Source organism: Diorhabda carinulata, chromosome X (genome assembly GCF_026250575.1).
Source record: "Diorhabda carinulata isolate Delta chromosome X, icDioCari1.1, whole genome shotgun sequence".
Taxonomy (NCBI): Eukaryota; Metazoa; Arthropoda; class Insecta; order Coleoptera; family Chrysomelidae; genus Diorhabda; species Diorhabda carinulata.
In genome coordinates, this window is record NC_079472.1 from 65,417,552 (window position 1) to 65,441,335 (window position 23,784).

The 23,784-nt window shown below is 33.2% G+C and overlaps 1 protein-coding gene across 1 annotated transcript in view; it reads left to right on the forward strand.

Moving 5' to 3' along the window:
• LOC130901399 (monocarboxylate transporter 12-like) overlaps nucleotides 1-23,784 on the forward strand; it is a 29,921-nt gene that overhangs the window by 584 nt on the left and 5,553 nt on the right. Inside the window, exon 2 of the mRNA XM_057812791.1 lies at nucleotides 22,728-23,053. Coding sequence (XP_057668774.1) covers nucleotides 22,739-23,053 — 315 coding nt within the window. The 5' untranslated portion in view covers nucleotides 22,728-22,738. The remainder of the gene's footprint in view (nucleotides 1-22,727; nucleotides 23,054-23,784) is intronic.

Genomic DNA, 23,784 nt, shown 5'->3' on the forward strand with positions numbered 1-23,784 from the left:
TATACGAAGGGTACACAAAAATAACCGGAATTATTTTTTAAATGCTATATATTTACAAAACAACCTTATCCCCTTCAAAGTACTCTCCATTACAAATAATACATTTGTCCCAGCGGTGCTTCCACTGTTCGAAACATTGTTTGAACTCACCTTTAGAGATGGCTGCAAGCTCCTGTCTCGTTGTTTTCTTGATGTCTTCAATGTTTTCAAAACGCCATCCTATCATGCCCCTTTTCATGCGTGGAATTAAGAAAAAGACGCACGGAGCCAGGTCAGGCGAGTAAGGTGCGTGGAGCAGCGGAACCATGTTATTTTTAACCAAAAATTGGCTAACAGTGGTGGCTGAGTGTGCATGGTGGAAGAACCAGTCACCTGTTTGCTGAACCGAGCTCCAAGATATTCCACTGATTTCAGACAGTTGATCAATTGTCTGTCGACGGTCTGTGCGCACAAACTATCGAATTCTATCAACGTTTTCATCGATTCGGGCAGTTGACGGACGTCCAGAGCGAGGTTTGTCATCAATCGCCATTTTTAAATCGAGAAAACCACTCATACTCTCGAGTTGTTCCCATAGCATCATCTTTGTAAGCAGTTTTCAACATTAAAACAATTTCAGCAGCGTTGTTACCGAGTAGAAAACAAAATTTCACGCCGGCACGTTGTTCACTCAAATTTGCCATCAAAAAAAAGTTGCGCTAGATGCAGAAATCAGTACTACAAAAGCTCCACCAATGGCAATGCTATTCGGGTTACTTTTGGGTACCCCCTCGTACGTTCAAGAAGTGTTCATAGTTCAAAGTAGCGTTATGAGCGGCAAAGGGCCATTAAGCACACGCCATGTGCCATCGCCTCTACGAATACGTTGGTACACATTTTTCCTTTTCCTTCCCCAATAAAACAATAATCTTTCTACCCCTATCTGACCGATACCTGATCCAGGGAATTCCAAGTTTCCTCTCTTGTACAACCTTCTTAATGGCGTGCCAATAATTTAATTCTCTCCGATATACATGTTATACATTTTAGGAAAAACCAACATACTTACACTAACCCAGGCGAAACGTTTTAAATCGAAGAGAAGCTCATTCTCTCTCGGGACGGCGAAGCGAGCACTTCCCTACGTATATATTGTTTTGTTGACGTATATATAGTAATTTTAAGTAGTAATCAAACTTTGTTTATTGTACTACATCTTCATCATCCTAAAACTAGCGTCCATAGGTTCGTCGTGCCCAAACTTGACACTACCAAAGGCCGATTTGTTTTGAGAAACCGATCAGACACTTTGACTTGAACCTTGTGATGACATTAAGCAAGTTGTTTGTGAGACTAGTCCAAATATTTGAACCGCGTTGGTTTGAGTGCTGAGCACTCAAAGATGACGTGTTCCGGCGGCACTCCGAATCATCCGTGATGCCCATGGTGTGGGCGTCTAAGATAACCGTGTCACTAGTCGCATTTAATCAGAGCATTTGTTTGATAATAGATCCAGGTGCTTTCGTTTGTCTCATACCAGGTGTCTCCATCACCTTCGACGAGCCCGATACCTTGGAAGACATGTTCACTGCTCTTTACACTTTGGTTATTTTGACTATGTTATTATTGTCTTGTGTTTCAGTTTTTTAAAATCTTAATTATTGATCTGATATATTAGATTTCGAACAACTAAATTATATTGGCGCAGTCAATAGGACTTTATCACTAAACGTTTAGCTTATAGTTTTTTTAAATTTACGAATATTACCGAAAGACATTAAAACTGCCTAATGAGTTATTAAAATTTTGAGAAAGGTAATTTAGAACATTGGTCGCCAAAATTTTGAGTTAGTGAGCCATCCTAGCATTTATAAACGTTTTAGCGGGCTACCTAGTAATATTGGGCCAAAGAAAGTACCCAAAATGGGATTTAAACCAGTTTATTACAAACGAACATTTATTTCTAATATTAATCAAGTTTGGAGAGTATGTTGTAGCCACCATTCTGATGCTGTTGTCCAAATGTTCATCACTCAATCTGTTTCTATATCAACAACAAAATCAACAACTTCTATTTCCACCAAAATGTTTTACGAGCTGAAAAAGGGAGAGTTGACGAACTGTGCTTTTAAAATCTTGGATCCGTTGATCAAATTGTTGTCTCAAGTCTGAAAGAATTTCCACGTATTCTTGGTTATTTCTAGGGTTTTGTGGAGGATTTTATTTGTCAACGATTTGCTTCAGACTAAAAAAGTGCTTGTTCTCAAACTGAGTTATATTTTTTTCTCACAGCTTGAACTTTTTTGAAAATGATGTTACATCTAAAATTATTCCACCGTTGTTTCTTATCTTTGCTTTGAAGCTGCAAGTTTAAACTATTCAATTTTTCAGTTATATCAGTAAGAAAGGAAATATCATGTAGCTATGTGGAATCTTCCATTTCGGTGAGATGCTCACCCAGATCTTTCAAAAATTTCACTAGTGCAGGTAGCAAGTCTTTGAAACGTTGCATAACTCTGCCTCTACTAAGTCGACGAACTTCTATATGAAGCAACAGATCACCATACTGGCATTCTAACTCTTCAATTAGTTCTCTGTAGTGGTAAGACAAACATTTTGGTATGTCACTATCTTTGACACAAGGCAATAAATCCTTTCTCCATTCGTAGCTAGGGCCACCAACTTCTTCACAGGAATGTTGTCAGATTCGATGAGCTTTTTAAATTTATCATTTCCAGTTGTATGCCCAGTAACCGGCACAACCTTTACCAGTTCTTTTCTTTTGTTTCCAAATCTTCAAATACCGTTCTTGTAAAAATAGCCTGTATTTGTCAAGTTGTAAGGAAAAATAACTACAAATATCAAAATCAGTTTTAAGCTGCGAAACTAAATCACTGTATTAGCAAAAAGATGAACAGATTTAATAGCAAACATGATCTCAGCTTTGTTTTCGAAGTTATCAAATAATGTATCTGCAGCTTTTAAAAATGCAGTTTTAATCAATTCACCATCTTCGTACGCTTTCCTATGTTGAGGGATCACCTTGGAAACCCGTAATGACGTCTCGGTAGCTGCCTTGTTCTTCTACAGTGTTTTAAAAAGATTTTAACTGCATTACCTTCTCTCTTCTCAGCGCTGAATTCAGAGGATAATGTTTTACAATTCCACTGTGAACTGTCTTTAAATGACGCTCAACATTTCCTTTCTTTCCAACAGAGACATTACAAATTAAATACATACATTTATCTTTAACTTGCGTAAAAAAGTAATCGGTTTCCGACTCTGCATGATACTGACAAACAAGGAAAGAGCTTAAACGTGTACACTTGAATTAAACACATAACGCACAGACATAACCTCACTCTGGCTACACACGTGACAATAAAAGTCTGCAAAACAAAAACGTGTAACTCCGGCAATGACTAATCGACTGCAGCGCTCCCAGACACTCAATGTTGCCAACCCGCGTCGCCGCGAGCTACCCAATATTACACAGCGAGCCATCGGTGGCTTGCGATCAACTGTTTGGCGACCACTGGTTTAGATTAACAAAAATATTCAGTTAAAATTTGTCAATAATTATGTAAAAATCGAGAAAAATAGACTGACCTCATTTTTCCAAAAAAAAAAAAAACACAAATAAGAACAGTAACCTTTAAAATAAGAAGTAGTGGTGCCAATACAAAGAAAAAAAATTCATTTCCCGCCTGATCTCAAATCGAATCTCTAGCTACTTGATCATGATATAAGAGCGGACTTTTGAATAGCACTGTATATAAAAAATCGGGAAAATACTAATGAGAATTTTCCAAAAAACTATTTTTAGTTATAGTATTTAAGAAAAAAAATATTAATGCCTGGAGTACACATTTTGTGGCAATGGACAAATAGAAATCTTCTTTCAGTATATTTTTTTCTGCCATTCTAAATTTTTTCACTCCTGATCTGCTCCTCGGGTTAGTCCATATTTCAGTATAATTTTTGTATCAAACACCAGTGATTTCTAGTGAGTTTTGTCTCACTAAAACTACTGAATCTGATCTATTTTAAGTTCGTCTAAATCCGTTGTGAAGGTCTAGTTTCGAAAAAGAAAAATTTAATTGTAACGGTATAGTTATATTTTCGTTCGGTAATTTTATCGGTAATGTAGTAAATGACCTTCCCTCCGGTCAACTAATACACTGATAATTCAAATCAAAACAATCACATGTCATGTACTATAACCTAACAATTTACACTAATGATTTACATTTTAATTATGTTGAATATTCATTTAGCACATTCCAAACTATTTGAGTTTAGATATCAAATTTGGAAATATTTTTATTGATACTAATAGTACAGTGAGTGAAAAAATGTTATAAGACGCTCAAAATTCATACACTTTTTCATAAGTTTTTGAAGGAAATATTGTTTAATACGAGGGTTGATACTTAAGTTTTGAGAAAAACGTTTTTGTTTGATCTGATGTGCGAGAGCTCGAATTGTCGTGAAGGAGAATAATTCTTCCATTGTTGCAACTGATTATTTCTGACACTCCTGGCTAACAAACGCTGGGGTACCATTCAGAATTGATAGTACTACGCTGCTCTAATGAAAAGGTGGCGATATATCCATTTATTCCGAATAAACAGTCCAATAAAATCCGAAAACCGGCGTAACACGGTGGTCGAGCTTCATCACCAAAAGTCTAATCGAGTTGATTGGCACACAACTCAAATACCACCATTATGACAACACGTTTTGAGTACGCTCATTAAAAATGTCAGATGTCAGATTTGACATATTGACATCTCAAAACTTAAGTAACCAATCCTCAAACACTTCAAGTGGAATTGTCTATTGGTATGTCGAGACGGGAACTTAACAATTCGATATGAGTATATCAATTTGAAGCTGTTGGTCTATGATTCCTGCTAACATGATTCTAAATATAGTAATTGGAATACAGCAGGGATTTAGTTTTTGTTGGTCAAATCAAAATTTTGTTGATTCTTCAAAATTCCAAAGACACTATTTAAAAGACCAAAATATCCTGATCAGTTTTATCACTTAATTTAATTCGTTTGCTTGAACAAAGATCAAGAGTTCAATGCAACACACTATTAGTAGTAGTTTTAGTATATTTTGATAATTAAAATAATATATGTTCAACATTTTATACTTTTTAGGGTCGGTTTATCAATTTATCTGCGAGATTAACTAAGTTAACCTTGAATCGATAAAAGGATAACTTTTATCTTTGTTCCAGCTGGTAGATAAGTAACTGATTGATATCCATAGAATCCAAAACGGACATCAAATTCTTATGTTTTTTATTTATGTTCTGTATTTATATTTTTGTCAAAGATAACCTTTACTTGTTTGTTGTACATATCATTTATTTCGAGATACTGGATGTTTTGGGATTCCAAAGTTTATCCATTATTTAGAAAAAAAGAAAACGATGACTGGTCAATATGACTGATTCGCTTACACTCTACAATTAGATAAACTGGGCGTATAGCTGAGTTGGTGAAGGTGCGTGAAGATGGAAAACATTACGAAAAGACTCCAAACGAGATAGATGAATGGTGCAAAATATGGAAAATAGAAGTAAACTGCGAGAAAAGCGAAGATAAGAAGGAACCACTGACCCGACCGGAACATAAAAATCAACGACGAAGAAATCTATTGGAAAAAAAGATCAAATACGTAGATCTAACATTGGATCAAGGTCTCACTTTAAACGAATACGTGAAAAACACTGTCGCCAAAACTATACGGATTAACAGATAGAAAAAGCAAGCTAGAGATTTCCGATTATGACGTATGCAAATCGAACAGGAAAAAACTACAGGCTCAACAAAACATAATGCTGAGACAAATACTATTCGTGAATGTCCAGTGGACAACAAGAGATGAGTAACTTTCTGGAGAGACAGAACCCCATGAACGATATGGCAAAAAGCTATTCAAGGATATGGAAACACACCCTAACGAGGTATTAAGGCAACTCATCAGGTACACCAGACATGATTATAGAAAATAAGGGAGGTAAATTAGATAACTCGTTAATCGATAGGTTGATTTAAATTAGTAAAAAATTAAAAAAAATCTTCCCAGATCCTAGGTTTTCCGCACTTCCTAAGCAACTGCCGAGTTATACATCAGGAACAGCTAGAAGAAGACTAGAACGAGAACCATTCGGATTAGATCTTTTCTTGCCAAACAAGGTTGGAAAGGGTTTACCGGAGGCAGCGAAAACACACACACAAACACATCCAGACATAAGACCTCCAGAATCTCCCATAGAACTCAGAGGAGAAACTGCGACGAGGATGAAGACCTATCGAAATGATAGGGAGTGGTTTCTTCGTATCCATCTATAGATTTATCCAGAGGAGGATGTTTAGAGATAAGGGCTTTCTCACACGAGCGCGCGCGCGAGCGTGTGGGTGTGTGCAACGAGTTAGCTGATACAGCTGCCCATGAAGCAACATAGAAATTTATTATAAATTCAACCAAAATTAAATAATTAATATTATTTGTGCATGATTTTCACTAGGCCAATTATTTCATCATCTTTCTATTTAGAGTACATTAAATGGCCTCGCATCTCTTTTACAACGTTCGTTTATAATAATTATAAGATCGTAAAAATAAAATTGTTTAGCGTATTAATGATTCAAATACGATGAATCAAAGGAAGTTCTAGTTAATTAGTGATCGTAATAATCTTTTATCCTTGAAAAGATCTTATTAAGCAACATTAATTCATTAATGATTAGCGTAGTAAGAAATAAAAATAATGAAGAGTCAACGATATTAGAATTCCTTCGTTACTAATCCAAAACTGTCATTTTGAATACGGCTTCGTTTTTTTGTGATTTCGCTAATAACTTCGATTGTGTTGATAATGAAATTCTGATTAACAAACTAGAGTATTATGGCATCCGAGATGTTCCTTTGAAATGGTTTGTATCTTACCTTGAAAGTAGAAAACAACTCGTAGGAGCTAATGGTAATGTTTCCAGTAATTGACAGTTTGCAGTGGTGTACCTTGGGGTTCAGTTTTGGGTCATAATCTGTAACCTGGAGTGATCCAGATATACAAGCTTCACATTCTGCCATTACTATTAAGTCCTGGCCTGGTTTAAACACTGAGAAAACTTTAGTTTTATTCTACAACCTCTAAAACTCAACAATGACTTGATACAATCGTCAAATTCGATCAAGGCTCGCTACATTTATGGTTTAAGTGGTAATTCTATTTTTAAAAATACAAAATTTTAACCATCCCCGCTCTTCTCATTTTTTTTTCATATCGTGGCTGTGGAACCGGTTCACCAGGTTACAGGGAAAGCGCAGAAAACCTGCAAAACCCACGATGAAATACAAGTTTTTTTTAAAGAGTGATACAAGAAACAATTCACAAATATAGATTCATTTTATAAGGACTTCGGAGAAAAAATTATTAGTTTTATGATAAATACGCAAAATGTGTGGATTTATAATTTAAACAATGTAAAGAATCGAGCTAATCTTGGAAATCTTTGCAAGGATAGAGAACAACTTGTATTGTCATCTGTCTTGGACACGTGTGCCAAATTTTAAGTTCATCCTAGTGTTTGAAGCGGGATAAATGATATAGATACTAAAGATTACTTCATGTGCTATCCTTTTGATCCTGTTGAGAGTCACAGGTGAAAAAAAATTGATCACAGCCGGCCTACAGCCCCGCCAGACTCCTCTTTGTCCCTTTGCCTGAAAATATCGTTGAAAGGACAACATTGAAGCCTATATAAATCTGGATAGCAAAAGTAGTATGACAGAGAGTCATATTCTGAAAAAGATTAACAAATTGTACCGATCAATATATTTTTAAATCTAGGTCTTGACGTATTACTTTCCCGATATACCTTGTACATTGGAAGGTAATGAATGGAAGTCAGTTTGCTTTAGCCTCGTGAATGAACCCAACCAACTATCATATATTATCAGTTTGGTAATATTCCTTAGCTTTTCTTAGTAACATTATGATACTTTTGAAATTATAAATAATCAATTATTGTAATTAGTAATATTGAAACGATAACATCTTGTGTAATACCGATTTATTTCGACATTAGCAATAACATTGACATAAACAAATTTTACGAAAAATTAAATAATGACAAGCAGAAAACATCTACAAACAATAAATATAATAAAAGATATCCAGAAATACAAATCCCGAATAGAAAATATCAAAATAATGTCAATTTAATTGAATTTATAAACAGGGTGTTTCTAAATTCATGCGTCAAAATTCAGGTGATGGCTTGTGTGAAATTAAGATGGGTCTTTCCTATAACAAAATTTCTCAGCATATATAACACGAAATAACTAACTACAAACTACGCACGGCACTCATACCAAATTAAGAAATGAAAAATAATGTTTACTCCCCGTATAAAATTCGGTGAACATATAACAAACCGTCAGTCCACGTGGACTAATCATCTCCACCAATGAAAGCATCGAATCGTAAACATAAATGCATTTCTATCGGCCGAAGCTGTATGTACATGCAATCATAATTGTTGAATTAACTAGAGTAAATAAATTTTACATTTATCGAGTAGTCGCGAGTTGAACATGTTATGTTTACAACCCTTCATAATTGAATCAAATAACGATTCTAGTTCGGAAGATTCTGACTACCATTATTACCAGATAAAAAACGATTGGGGTACAAAAGGGCTCAGTTCATGTCTGGTACCCTGTTTAAACCAGACGCCCTCACAGGCGGGTACATTTTACTCGTCTATTCACGTTTTTATAATTTAATATTCAGTTGTAACATGTTAACGAAATATAATAATGATTTTTTTCCAAGTTCCATATAATTAAGTGCATCTGTTTGAATAACGACGTATAATGTCCTCCAATTTATAATGATTCGATTGATTTTTAACGAATACTTCCTCACATAAGATAAACATATTTTAAAAGTATTTATAAAAATAATAAATTTATAAAATGTGCTATCTACGTCTATGGTAGATCAAATAAAATTATCGGCAAGGGTTTCGAACCAGTTTTTATAATCTGCAATTGATATTGGAAAAACTATAAGTATCATCAACAATGTTTCGCATCAGTCTATTACATTTTTAATAAACATTAAGTAAATACGGTAAATGAATGATCGAATTGACAACAACCTATTGTTCTAAAACTTTATAATTAAAAACAAAATAGAGTTTGTCATTTCCAGCATTTATTTTGAATCGTATTATATTTTACATCAAAAAGGTTTGAACATTAGAAAATGTACACTATCTAGCTATCTAGCAATAGTTTGGTATTTTGTAAATACTTGATGTTGGAGAGGATTATGGGTTGAGGGGTGGTACTATTAAAAATTTAGACTATCTTTTAACAAACCTCCCTTCGCCACTAATCCTCTCCAACATTAAATATAATTAGTTACGACTAATGTAATGACACAAATCAATTTATAACAATAATCATTTATTTACACGTACAAATAATATCTCGTAAACGTCACTCAATATTTTGAGTATGAATGTAACTTAACCTAACCTATCTAAATTTTCAACCTCGAAAAAGTATGTGAAGGAATAATTTCCGCGCCCTATATATATACATTAAATTAATCAGCATCATTTTCTCCACAACATACCAAAATTTCAAGGAAATCGGGTGTATGCAACATAAACTAAATCATTACCAAAGTTTTTATTTGAAATATAGTAAGAGCTAATTTAACCCCCGTATAATGTAACAGGAATATTGAAAAAATACCCGCGGTTTATCCTTAGTACACGAAAAATTACTGAAGTAATAATAAAAACTCAATTTGGGTCACCACCAATCTTAATTTCATCCGAGCATTCACCTCCTCAATTCTGTCGCATAAAGTTAGAAACACCTTGTATATATAAAACAGTTGAACAGGTCTAATAGGCACAAGCTTGGAGTAGTAGATCTATTGCTTTCCTCCATTTAGTTTTCTTCAACGCTAGTTCTCTATTCGTATTCTTTCTAGACCTTCCATACAAACTTCTACCCATTTTTTCCGTGGACGTCCTCTTGTCCTTCTTTTCTCGCTCCTTCTCTTCTTAATAAGGATCTTTTCACTCAATTATCTGATCTATTCTGGATATTGCTCTGATTACATAGCCCATCCCAGCATCTGTCCTCATCAACTCGTTTTGCTTCTATAATCCTCCAAAAATCCTTCTAAATACCTTTTTCCCCCAATATGTTTATTTCGTTTTGTTATTTTTTGTTCAGTGTGCAATACTCGCTGTCATATAGCACCGTTGGTTGTATACCGTCCTATAAATTTGTAATTTTATTCTCTCTCCCCAGTTTTTTGTCGATTTTCCTGGTCTCATCTCCTTCGTTTGTCATTGTCACATCTAGGCATTCGAACTCCTGGACTTTATCAAATCTAATTCTCTGTTTTGCTCTGTCGCAATTTTTAATTGATTGGAGTTATTCCCTTCCCATCCCCATATATTTGGTTATGGTAGTCCATATTCTGTTTCTTTCTTTTCAAAGAGTAGTTCCTCTTTAGTTTAGTATCAAATCATCTGCGTAGGCAAGGATTTGTATTTATTGTTGTAAATCATACCCTGGGTTCGGATGCCACTACATCTCAGCATCATTTCTAATAAAAGATTGAAGAGCACTATTGATAGTTGCTTTAAACCTCTTTTTGTACGAAAATTTTCCAATAGGTTTCCTTCGACAACTACTTCATTATTGGTGTTATTCAACAAATGTTTTTTATTAAATACGCTTGTTTGAAATCTACAAAGAGTAGCTGCAGGTTTAATCCTTGGTCATAGATATTGTTCTGGATTGCCTCTAAAATGAAAATTTAATCGCTAGTTGACTTTGAGACTGTTGAGAGTTCATTCATGTATTTCCTAATCGACTTTTTATGATTATAGCTAAGAGTTTGTATACGACTTCCGATGAAGTGATACTTCTATAATCCACGCAGAGACTGTCAAATTCCCATGAATTTATAAACTAATAAAATTGCTCTATTTTAGATATTTTTTTAAAATGTGAGAGTATTAAAATAATAAAGCATTCGTAATCCACAGGCTTCTTTTAGTAAACAGATAAACTATTTTTTTTGAGGTTATACATCGAATATTTTCGTAGCAAATAAAAATTGTATAAATATAATGAATATAACGACTGTTTACTTATATTGTCATCTACAACTACAGCTTGAAGGTAGAAAGTGTAAGTTTTTCTAAAACATTTTATTTTTTCACTAGATATAAGGGTTTAAACTTTGACTTTTAAACAACGTTACGTTCAGAAATAATGATTTATTTTTAATTCAAATCGTTATCGCAACCAAAGGGAAACATTGTCCTACTTCCACATTTTATTTTCTTCTTTAATTTACTATATTTTTCCAGTTTTTAGACTTCATATTATTAATGTCCTCCAAAAACAACCGTTTAACATCACCCATTTTGGAAAAACTATTTTTTTTTTTAAATTTCTACTTATATTTGTACTCATACCAGTTCGATCGGGTTTAGATCGCAATCAAACCACCGCCATTTCACGATTTTCTGCAATTCCATCAATTTTATATTTTTTAAATTTCTTTTTGATAAGATCTATCCTTTGTACGAACTATTCTCTAAAGACATCAGCATTGCTGTCACCGGTACGAGTAGATTCAATAGTCAATAAACCATCTCTAACAAAACCGTTTGAATACAGCAAAATTTTATGATACGGCTACGTAATCTTTAATACAGAAGGCTCTTAACAAGTCCAAACGTGTTTCTATTGATCTTTACAGTGTTATTAGTTTAGGTACATTTAGATCATTTTGTAGTAATAATTCTAATTTACTAAGTTTTGAATTAGTAATTCTCTTTAGGGCCCCATACACGGTCAATATTATTGTACAACCCACAGTTCAATAAATTTGCGCAACCCACAATTGAGTAGTCGTCCATCTTGGTTTCAGTGACGAGGTTTAGTTATCTGCTGCATCGTGCGCGGTAGTAGCATTGCTAACCAAGCCGAAGAAGAGGAAGAAGCGGATATGGATGAAGGAATGGTTGAAAAGAAGGAGTGAATTTACTCATGAAAGACTGCTGAATGAGCTTCGAACAAGTGAGCTAAATGACTTTAAGAACTTTGTCAGAAGACACACAATTTCAAACAACACTAGCATAAGAAGGTGGGCAGAGAACTGGCAGACTGACTGCACAATATGTTTCTAAACTTTTTGAATTCACTCAATATAAAATATTGCACAATAATATTGACCGTGTATGGTGCCCTTTTTTCGTAAATAAAAAAAAACTATAACAAAATAAACGAATGGACTATATCAAATGTAGTTTTTGCATGCTACATTTCTAAATTATTATCAAGATCGTATTTTTTCCCTCATCAATATATTTGGTCATGGTAATCACCTTGTGAATATTTCGTTACGATTTAGCGATCTCTTTTGTATCGTTAATGAAAAGTGGAAACAGGTTAAACAGTAAACTATTATTATTATGATTTTATCAATTATTATTTTACATACTAGATAGTTGTTACAAGGTTAATGAAAATAGAAACCCAACATTTAGATGCGAAGATTCTAAAATGGACGTTCAACAGTTATTAGTATAATTAACCTCACTTTTTCTTAATTTACCAATATGGCAATCCAGAACCATAACGACAAACAACGTGTTTAACGTTATTGCTACTTTTTCAGTGTAATTATGCGTTCTGTTGCCTTGCATTGCCAGAGATTTATTTTCAAAAGACATTATCTATCGTTACAACGTGTTGTGGCGAAGGCGACATCTTTGATGAAATTCCCGGAATTCATTTAATCTTCGATTTTATATCAGTTTTCATAGCAAGTGGTTTGTATACATTATTTCTTTTGAATAATTTCTAGGAAGGTCCATTTATTTATTTCTTTCGTTTCTTTATTTTTCTAGAACTCTTGAAATTCTTTAGGGGATATAATTATAATAAATAGTCGTAGTGAGCAGACTGAAATAGAAAGAAATCGAAAAATTTAAATAAATTATTTAAGTTATAGTGATAAATAAATTATTATATAAAATAGTGTAGTGTATAGTGTTTAAATAAATTAAGAACATAAGAGAGGGTGTTTATTGATTCATCCAACGAATAGAAATCGTATAAATAAATAAGAAAAAATTATATTACATTCTAAATCTATAACCCAAATCCTGGTAAACCAGATTTAAACGTCATTTTATTATTATTAGCAATATCTGTATTTCAAAAACTGTGTAGTTATTTAATTTTCTTCTCAACGTTTCTTAAAGGTTTGCTGGAAGCTAACTTACTGAAAGGATCAAATCTGTCTTCCTGTCTTCTAATGATAAATCTGTCTGCACTTTTTGAGTACATCCTCATGGAAATTCTCCATCAACATTTTCCGTATATGTATATGAAGTTTGAATCTTTACTAGTAAAACTTGAAGACATCCTTCTATAAAAAGATAATATTTAATTAAATTCTGTTCAATTAGAGTTGAGACTAAGGACGGAAAAGAAGTAGGCTTGGTCAAGCATCTTTCCTGGTAACCTTCCACAAAGACAGAATTGATTATTTTTTGAAGATTCCTACTCTACAAACTACAAATGTGATATATTCTAAGATTATTTACACCAAAGTGTATTTTTTAACGTTTTTACCTCATTCATATTTTTTTTGTTTCGTATATAACCTGTTAGATAACCCATGTTCAAACTTGGACCCAATCAGATGTACCATAAAAGAAGCAGAGGCCGGACTGCTGTATCTAGCTGAAATATACTTATGAAAATACTTTTCCTGAGCTGCTGTAAAGCACTCAACAGTTTACTAATCATACGCACGTATCTGAAATACTTCTTTTTTTCTAATTGTTCGTGAGTAGTTGCTTCCCAACCTTCAAAATATACGTTTTGCATAAAAACGTTCAATTGACCCAAGTTAAGGCACATAAGAAACATTCCTTGACTTCTCAATAAAGGAATATTGTCCAACAACGCCCTTTGCGTAATCAGTAGTTGCCTTATATGGAAAATACACAATACAATATGATTAATACGTTAATTTAGATCTACCATTCTTTTCCATATATTTTGGCGGTTACAGAACCGTACCATCACTTTCGAGTTGAACTTTTTGTCTTTTGAATTCACTTTCTTGCCTTTCTGACAATAATAAATCTTCTTATTTGCTGTTTCACTCCCGACAAAAGTAAAATCTGACTCGTCGTCGATAACGATTTCCAAATCTTTACCAAGCGAAAACTAGTTGTCACTGAGACTTTTCAAGTTTTGATTTTGAGTCAATTTGTAGCTTCTCAGAATATTTGGATACCGGTTTTCTTGATTTATGAACTACATACTTTATATTTTGAATTTTCTACCCAATTTTCTCAAACTGATTCTCAGTTTTTGTGAGCTCTTCTTTTTTTGCTCTTCTGTCTGATCCTGACTTTCTTTCAATCGAAAAAAAATTTTCATAAACCTTGTCAATAATTATTTTACATCGTTATGTTAAGTTATAAAATGTTAACTTTTAGTTACTATTGTTTTCGTTAAAATTTATTGTAAATTGACCCGCCCCTGACGGAAACCAACGAAGTTAAGCGATACCATATGTCCCTTAGGGACTTAAAGTTCCATTCACTTATCAAATTACCCTTATTTTTGTATTTGTATACAATAGAATTAGTATTTAAGAGAGCATTTACACGCATAGTGTGTTCTTAATCGTCTTGACATCCAACGATAGTTGTTAGATTATTGAAATCACTTTATTTATTCAGTTTTTTTGCTTAATAAATAGTTTTTAACAATTAATTAATTGAAACTGAACTTCTAATAGAGAAATAAACTGTCAAATTACGAGAAACAACATTCTGTTAACGCCTTTACTTGCTAAACTGTCAAAAAATATTCGGATTTTTTGTCTTCACACCATTACATATTAAAGTATCTACTAAATTACTTTATATTCCTATAAAAATTGTACTGGTTTTCCCTATTATTTATTCTAATAATTATAAAAATCCATTAAACAACAACGTTTAGTTATTTATTATTTCACCTTCACATTTTTCATTTGATACAAAAAATGAGTGGAAAAAAATTAAAATTGTTAGTTATCCATAGTTTTGCCAACAAAATGTAATATAATAATTAAAACAAAAAACATTATTAACCGCAAGTAGCTTCCAGTAGGACATGATGTCAAAATTATAAGTATTGCATCATTTTTCTAAACTGGATTTGTAACACGCACGTAGGGTAGAGTTGGGCACGTTGCATTAGTAAGAAACTTCAAGGTCGATATTTTCTTATCCGGATAGTTGAAAAAATATATAAATAAAAATACTCCTCAGATTATAATAAAGGCAAATTTATTTTGATATTAACTAAAATTGGGTAATTACGAAATGTGTAAAATAGAAAAAAAATTAGGGAATACAAAACTCAAATTGAGTTTACTATGACGATTCTAACCTTCTACTTCTTTGTTTTTAAGGAAAAGAAAGCTTATTGTATAGATTTGGCATAAAAAAATTTGGATAAAAATTTCTTTTTCGTTTATTAGGACCAAAAAAATTTATTTTCAAAAAAATATTTAATTTCAATTTTATTTCACGTTTTGAACGTTACTTTCTTGACTTTTCTAATATTGTGAAATCAATGTCCTTCCACGTCTCTCTAAAGGTGAGAACAGAACAAGTGAATGGAAGAGACCAAAACAGATAAATCGCGGTGGAGATTTAGAATTATCTCGAAGGTTTACATCGATGCTTTCAAAAATCTAATAAGTTTATTTTTGATATATACTTACTGTATGCTCTACGAGGATACTTCCGTGTAATCGGAGAGTTCAAGGCCAAGTTTCCGTCCCCCACCATAGCACTCGCATACAACACGTTTGTCGTTTGTTATTAAATGCGTACTTCAGTTGCTATAATCTTTTCTGAGTATTGAACTCATTTAGTGCTAAATATGTACTCCTAACATCGACCGCGACTTGGCAAAGCTATTTTTAGCCAAAAACTGTGGCTGTGTCAGCTGGTGCATTGTCATCGCGGATGAACTAGTCCCTTAACTACCACAAATAGAGTCTTTGTTGTTCTATGTTCAGGAAAACATTCCAATTAAAAAATTTTGTCGTCTTTGTTATCAATCAACATTTATAAACCTTACAAATCACTCGTATCCTTCAGTTTTTCCCGTAGATTCATCTTTTTAAGCTGTATCTTCAATATTAAAATAGTTTCAGCCAGATTTTCACTATGTAGACAAGAAAATTTCACAACTCTACGGTGTTTATCAAAATTTGGTATCATAGAAAACGAAACAAGAACCAGGTAACGCCACTCAACTGATAATAAGTTGTTCTATACAACTTTTCTGCGTACTAGTGCTATTTCGGTTATTGTTGGATCCCTATCGTGTGAACAGATATTTTATATTAAAGCCTAGTTAATTTGACAAACTCGCTACTATACCTCGAATAACGACCACCATTAGGGTCCCAAAAAATCGGTTATTGAGGTTATGCTTTATTATTAAATTGGAACTACAGCTGCTTCAAATGGGTCTGATGATAGACGGCATTAAATATCTGTGAGTGAATCTTGAGCGGCCGATTCTCACCTTTCTTACAATGGTTAAGTTTTGTCTAGAAAGTCCTGCGAAGTTACTTGGTTGAGGGTGTTGTATAGAATGTGAGGAATTATCAATGGTAATCGAGTTTTGCTGCCACGTTACTCTGCTTTTTCTTTTAAAGTGAAATTTTAAATCCATATGGATAGTTTTTTTAGTCAAGATATATAGTAATAAATTGATGGTAACTGTCCTTGTGAATTATATTTTTGTGTCTTTCAAGTAATGTAAACCAAGCTCTCATTTTCGAGATGTACAGTGGACAGCTGATGGTTTTTTTATCCCATATAGGATGTTACGATGAGACCAGTATAGGCCAAGTATGTACAACTCTGGCCCTAGCTTGGAAGCCATTATTGGCCCAGACTTGGTGGGACTCTGTGATGATAACAATGTATCTCGCTTGGTTTGCAAGCCTCGACCAGGCTGGGTTGCCTAGATAAATCCAAAACTGGTCTACATCCCAGCTGGTTGCTTATATTGTTAATGAAATTTTAGTTTTGTGACAAATTTTTATTAATGCACTCTACTAATTAACGTACATAAAAATACTAGTTAAATAATTAGACATATAAAGAAATTTTTTATTGTCTTGTATGCATAAAAGAATTCTATTATAAATAATATATTAGAACAAAACTTTATATGGTTATTCAGAGTTCTACTAAGTCTGGCTAACTATAGAATGACCGGGGCTAAGTTACCCAGACTTCAACCAGGCTTGGTTTGCCAAGATCGGGTTTCCCAGCCTTGGTCCAAGTTTGATGGGCTTGCTCCTACATGGGATATTATTTTTTTCTCCAATTTTCTATCTGCTGCTATCATTGAGTCGAGGTATTTGAAATATTTTATTTGTCTATCTCTGATTTATATTTTGATATCGCATTTCTTCGTTTCTGTACTTATTGTCACCATCTTGATTTTATCTTTGTTGTCATACTGTATTTTTTGATTGTTTGGTATTACAATTTCGTGTTTTCAATGTCTCACACTTCTGTTAATGGAACTTTATACATTTTTCAGTGCCCTACTTTATAGCTTCATGATAAGTTTTTATTTCTTTTACAGCCTCATAGAGTTATGACGTACAGACCTGTTCTAAGTTTTGGTTTATTCCTTTCCCGGTAATATATTTTGTTTCCTTAATTGGTCATCCTGAAAACCGTCCCTGTATGGAAAATGAGATAAAGCTAATACAAGTATGTCGCACTTGATAAGCCTATTTTGAATAAATGTTTGTATAGAAAAACATGAAAATGTTATTTTTTTGGTCAAATTTATTCACGTGGTATTTATTCTAGTTATGAAAAAACCGGAAGTTACTATTTATCGTTTCGATCTAATTTCCTGGTAAATAAACTCGTCTACCTTTTACTGGTCTTGAAATATAATACAACCGGAAGTAATAAGAACATGATAAATTAGACGGTTTCTAAATTGTAATTTAAAAAATCGAAATACAGAAGAAAAAAAATTCATTTTTTTGTGTTCTACATTTCTACATTGTATTATCATCTTCATATTTGTAGTGATCTTACGATAATGATAAACTGAAATTTCCTCATTTAAATATTTCTTCTTACTTCAATAGAGTACTAAATAAAGATCTAGTAGTTTTTAGCTTCGACGATTATTGAATCACGTCTAACGTCGAATGCGACAATATCGATATTAACATCTTCAATAGTTCGATCTTTTAAAAACAAGTAATAATCTCTATACCGGTTTCGAGTTAATTGAGTCTCGTCAGAATATAGTAGTAATCTTTTAGAGTCTGTAATTAGAATTGGAAGCAAAAACAGTTCGAAACTCTGTTTGATTTGATTTTCCGCTGATAGACTGATTGAATATAAAATGCGATATAGAATAATGAAATAACATTTCAAAGTTTATATCAAAAAAATTAATAGAACCTGTGAACTCGCTCAATTGTTGAAAATTTTGTTATGAGGATCAGGTATGATTAGGAAAATAAATGTAAATAATAATAAGGCAGAAGGAGAAGAAGACGTATAAGATAGAATTCGAATAATCAAAAATAGAGCCGCTGAAAAGTTCTAGAAACCTTGGTTTGACAATAAAACTAGATGAAAAACCGGAACAAGATTTAAACGAGAGGAATGGAACAACTGGGCAAAAAGGAAATACCAAAGTAAAAAATAGCCTTATCCATACTGACATATGGATCAGAAACGTGGACGCACAAAAAAGCCCGGTACAAAGTAGAGATACGCTAAGATGTTTGTCCTGAAAATAGAAGAAGAAAGATTGATACGGAAGATATATGGAGGATGAGCTTACAACAACAAGAAAGAAAGAACGAAATGGGATTTGTAATTTTAATACCCGCCGTAAAATTTTAACTTCTGTTACAACGTGCCAACTCGTGATAGTGGTTGTCATTAAGATTAAACAACTCGTGACGGAAGATTATGCACCTCAGGATTTTAATCATGGAATGAAAAACAAAACTAAAATATATATTTACAGGATATTTCAGATCCAAATGTATGTTATTAGTTAAATCATTGTCTCTATTTATAAAATTGTGAATTTACGTTAGATAACCTAAGAAATTAGGAATTATAGGTTTTAATTTCAGGATTTTCCAACTTTAGAAGGTGGATTGGGTACTGAACTCAAGGTAATACTCCAAGGGAATACGTTACGAGATGTATTATGTACTCGGATTACTTTTTCGTTTACCTAAAATATACCCGTCCCGAGTCGAGGTATTTTTACTTCAAAAGATTGAAAGCGCACCCCAAAATGGAGCCGAACAGAAAAAATAAAGATGGTTGAGGAAAATGAGGATTAAGATGGATGGAAACAAAATACAGGATGGAAGAGGATGAAAACAGCTGTGGAAAAAGCAATCAACTCCAACAATATTTACACTTGAAAAGATCTAAGCTATTTGAAAACTCATCTCTTTCCGTTTTATTAATTCATTCTTTATTAGTGCAAGGTAGTCAATTATTCATTAATCGTTAATTAATTATTAAATATATTCAGTGGTTGTTTCAATAATATATCATTCGAAGCAGTTTAATTAACAAACTTTTATTTTATAATGAGATATTTTTTACCCCATCTTCCCCTACGTGGTAAAGGAAGATGCATTCTACCGCTATCGTATAGGTAAATAATTTTGTGACGACTACAACGGCACAATTTTCTAAAAATAGAATTTCATCTTCCCAAGACTTTTTATTGTAGACAGGTTGTAAAATAAATGCTACAACTAAAATCAGTGGCGTTCGTAGCATTTTTACACTTTCTCTTTATGAGTTTGGAATTACTATTTGCCATTTCAACATTAAAATGGTAGTGAACGAAACTTTTCAACCACTAGGTATACTCAAATGGAACAAATGAGCTTTTTTGCTAAAGGAAAAATACCAAACAAAAATTAATAGTAGAAAAAAATACAACCTCAATTTCCTCAAAATGATAATTTATTTGAAATTAATCTATAAATAATTAGTGTTTCTTCCCCTGGCCCTAATAACAGTTTCTAATCGATTTTTTAAGGATCGAATAAGTGTCTTTACTCGATTTTGCTCGATGCTACTTCATGGCTGGTACAGAATTTCCAGCCCGTACTTTTCATATCATAAATGCTCAATAGGATTTAGGTCTGGGTTACGAGCTGGCCAATCCATGGAGGAGATTTCGACATACTGTAAATACTGCCGGTTAAACGATGAAATTGTGAAATCTGCCAGTGAAAAATTAAAAAAACTTTACCTTTATTCAATCGATAATTGTGTAAAAATATAGAAACAACACCTAAATTATAGAAATAGAAAAACATCGATTTTTTGGTTTTACTTTTTTGAATATTTCTCGTTATATAAAGTGTACATTCAAAATCTATAAAATAACAAAAAAATTGTCTCTTTGTTTATCTTTTCGATACCCCTCGTAATATAATACATCCAAACTCTATCTAATAAAAATATATTTTTGGTTACCCCTTCTAATATGGACGATTTTTTAAAATTAAGGATTAAGGATTAATATAAAGTAACAAGCATTTTGGAGAATGGGTGGGATTATACATTATTCATAATCGAAACGAAAAAATAGTTTTTTATCTTGTCCCGTTCACTATGACTATTTGTTATAAACTAACTTTCGCCTCTAAACAAGCTCGAATATATATATCGAAAACTACAATCATAAAATTCCAGAAAGTGAAAAAACAAGACCTTCCTAGAAATTAGTTCAAAGAAAAAAGTAAACAAATCGCCGCTATGATAAAAACGCATATAAAAACAATCCTCAAACGAATTCCGCTTCTTCAAAATTTCCTAGAAAATCACTTTTCTAAATTAAGTTGGAATTTTGGTAACCATAGGTTATTACACTGTCTGATCCGAGTTTCGATAACCAAGTTATCGTCTTCAGAGACTGCTATTTACAATTTTTATAAAACCAAAAATTAACAGCTGTCACTACTTTTTCAACTGATCTTTTTTTGGCTACGTCTAGAATTTATGAAGCTCGCATCTGCTGTTTTCAAATCCACGCTCCAGTGTTTCAGGACTTCGTCCATTTGAACTGCATGTGAGAAAATACCTTCTCGACGTAGACGTTATGTAGATATTGGAGTGTCATATACACTGCGACCCAAAGGATCTATCTTGTTGCGAGAATGGGGAACCTTGTGTTTACTGTTGATCTATTCATCTCTTTCATTATGACAAAAAAGGACCGGCTTCGCGGCACAAGTCGGAGACGAGTTTGTAACGATATGTTGTAAAATATTGCAATTTTGGAACTAGACGACATACTTAAATATTAGTTTGTAAACAATTGAAATATATAAACTATTTCTTACCACATAGCAGCATTTAATTGAGCTTCTTTCGTTTATCGAACTTCGTAACGTAATTGAACAAAAATTTACCGATCGAATGTTGAATTTGAATTTGAAACACAACAATTTCCATGTCAACAATAAGAAAACTAATTACTAATATCATGAAAATCGAATAAAAGAATTGAATAATGATAACATTAGGTCCTAGTGCTATTAAATTTTGAATACAAACTGGTAATGCCATACAGTAATTAAGAGATTCTTTTAATTGGTTCAATTAATAGACATTGGGGGAGCCCTAAACAAAAATGATTGAAAATTTCACTAAATGTTCATATTTAAGCAGCGTTGTCAGACTGTGAAAACCCAACTTTTTTCTTTTGTCCAATCACTACATTAAAAGGAACGAAATTCATATAAAAAAGTTAATTTTATTATTTCCTTTTGAATTTTGAAATTATGTCGATAAATTTTTTCACTTTGTTAATTTGTTTGGCATCCTTCGTAATATAGTAAAGAAATTATGTCCAACAAACTTGCATGTGCGAAAAAAAAAGATTTCTACTTTTCGGTCACCTTTCCAGCCTTAGAATGAAGTTTTCGTCGATGAAACTGGTGTATAGAACGACGTGATCCCCTAAAACTTCTTCTATATATCGCTTTTTGCTTCCATTGAAACGCCCGCATAAGCCAACCATGAACCTCCTCCTGAATCCACGTTGTCTTTAATGCGACACTGCGAAAATTTTTCTCCTAGTCTTCTGTAGATTCGTCTTCGTCTATCGCTACCACACAGGCACCCTCAGCTTTCGTTCCAATTAACGTGCAACTGGCAAATCTTTCGGGTGGGTTAAGGTTAATTTGGGGCCAGTAGCTTATCTCTTTGGCTCAAGGTTAACTGCATTGAGTCTTCTGATTGTTCAGCCTCTCAGAGCTACTCCTCGCGTTTCTCTGAGCTCTTGTTGGCACTTGAATACCAGTGAGGACCCGATTTCTCAGCGATGTGCTTGATAATGAATCGGTCATGTCTTATATGCACCTTTTTCTTTCGGAACGTCGTCTTCGATGAAAGTTATCAGTCTCTTGGTAACGGCGGTAAACTCTGGAAACAGAGCACTGGCCACTTCTCGCTGCATCTGGCATTGTCGCAATATGGTGACCACCACTAAATAAAATGTTAATTTATCGACTTGGATAATAACGTATTATTTTTACTTATTTTCAGATAACCTCAAAATGCCTAATACAATAACCGATACTCCAGAAAAAAGTGGATACCAAAAAGTATCTTTAGTGGAATCGGAAGAAACAAAAGACTGGAATGAAAAAATAGATAAAACTGTGATAAATAACGATGAATCAGATCCTTTAGCACTAGAAGTTTCAAGTGATCCCGATATAATCATACCACCTGATGGAGGTTGGGGATGGGTAGTAGTAATCGCTTCTTTTGTTTGTAATTTGGTTGTTGATGGTACAATATTTTCATTCGGTACATTCCTTGAGAAAATTGCCGAAGAATTTGGAGTCGAAACGGCGGAAGTAACGTTGGTAAGTTAAATATTTGTCCTAGAACAAAGCAACTGTCTGTATATTAAAAGAGATACTTAATTTATGCGTTTTTATGTATATCCCTACTCCGACAATGCTTTGCTATTTTTTGGAAAAATCATGACGATTTTCCGTCGATTTCATAGCTAGTTTTTGTATGGAAATACAAAGTAATAGAACTAGATCAATTCAAGCATACAATTCTATGGAACGGAGTACCTCCAGGATAATATTTTCTGTTCCTAAAAATTATCTGGGAAAAGATAATCAAAACAGCGAACTAAACAGACGGATAGGATTAACTTGGGCTGCAAGCTGAGACATGTATTCGAGTCAGATATACCGTCATATCTTCTCAGTATTGACTTTGAATTTGACATTGACAGAAATAACTGAGAATAAAATAATTTAACGAGTCATGGAGACGTCCATTATACTAGATGGATTTCGAGATAAAATCCAAAATGAAGAAAAACAAAAGTTATGAATGCAATTGTCGTACATTTAAAATTGAACTGATAGATGGATGAAGAGAATGGCGTCCCAAGTTAGGTACTGAAACAGGGGACGACCGCCGATCCCGTGGACGGAAGATTTGACATGGATATCTTCCAAATGGATCCGAGGTGCTTGAAATTGAGTAAAATGATTTAGGTTATGTCCAGTAGTAGAAGATACGTGCTAAAGATGATGATGTTTCAGAAATAAATCTCTCGGTAGTCAATTTTTGC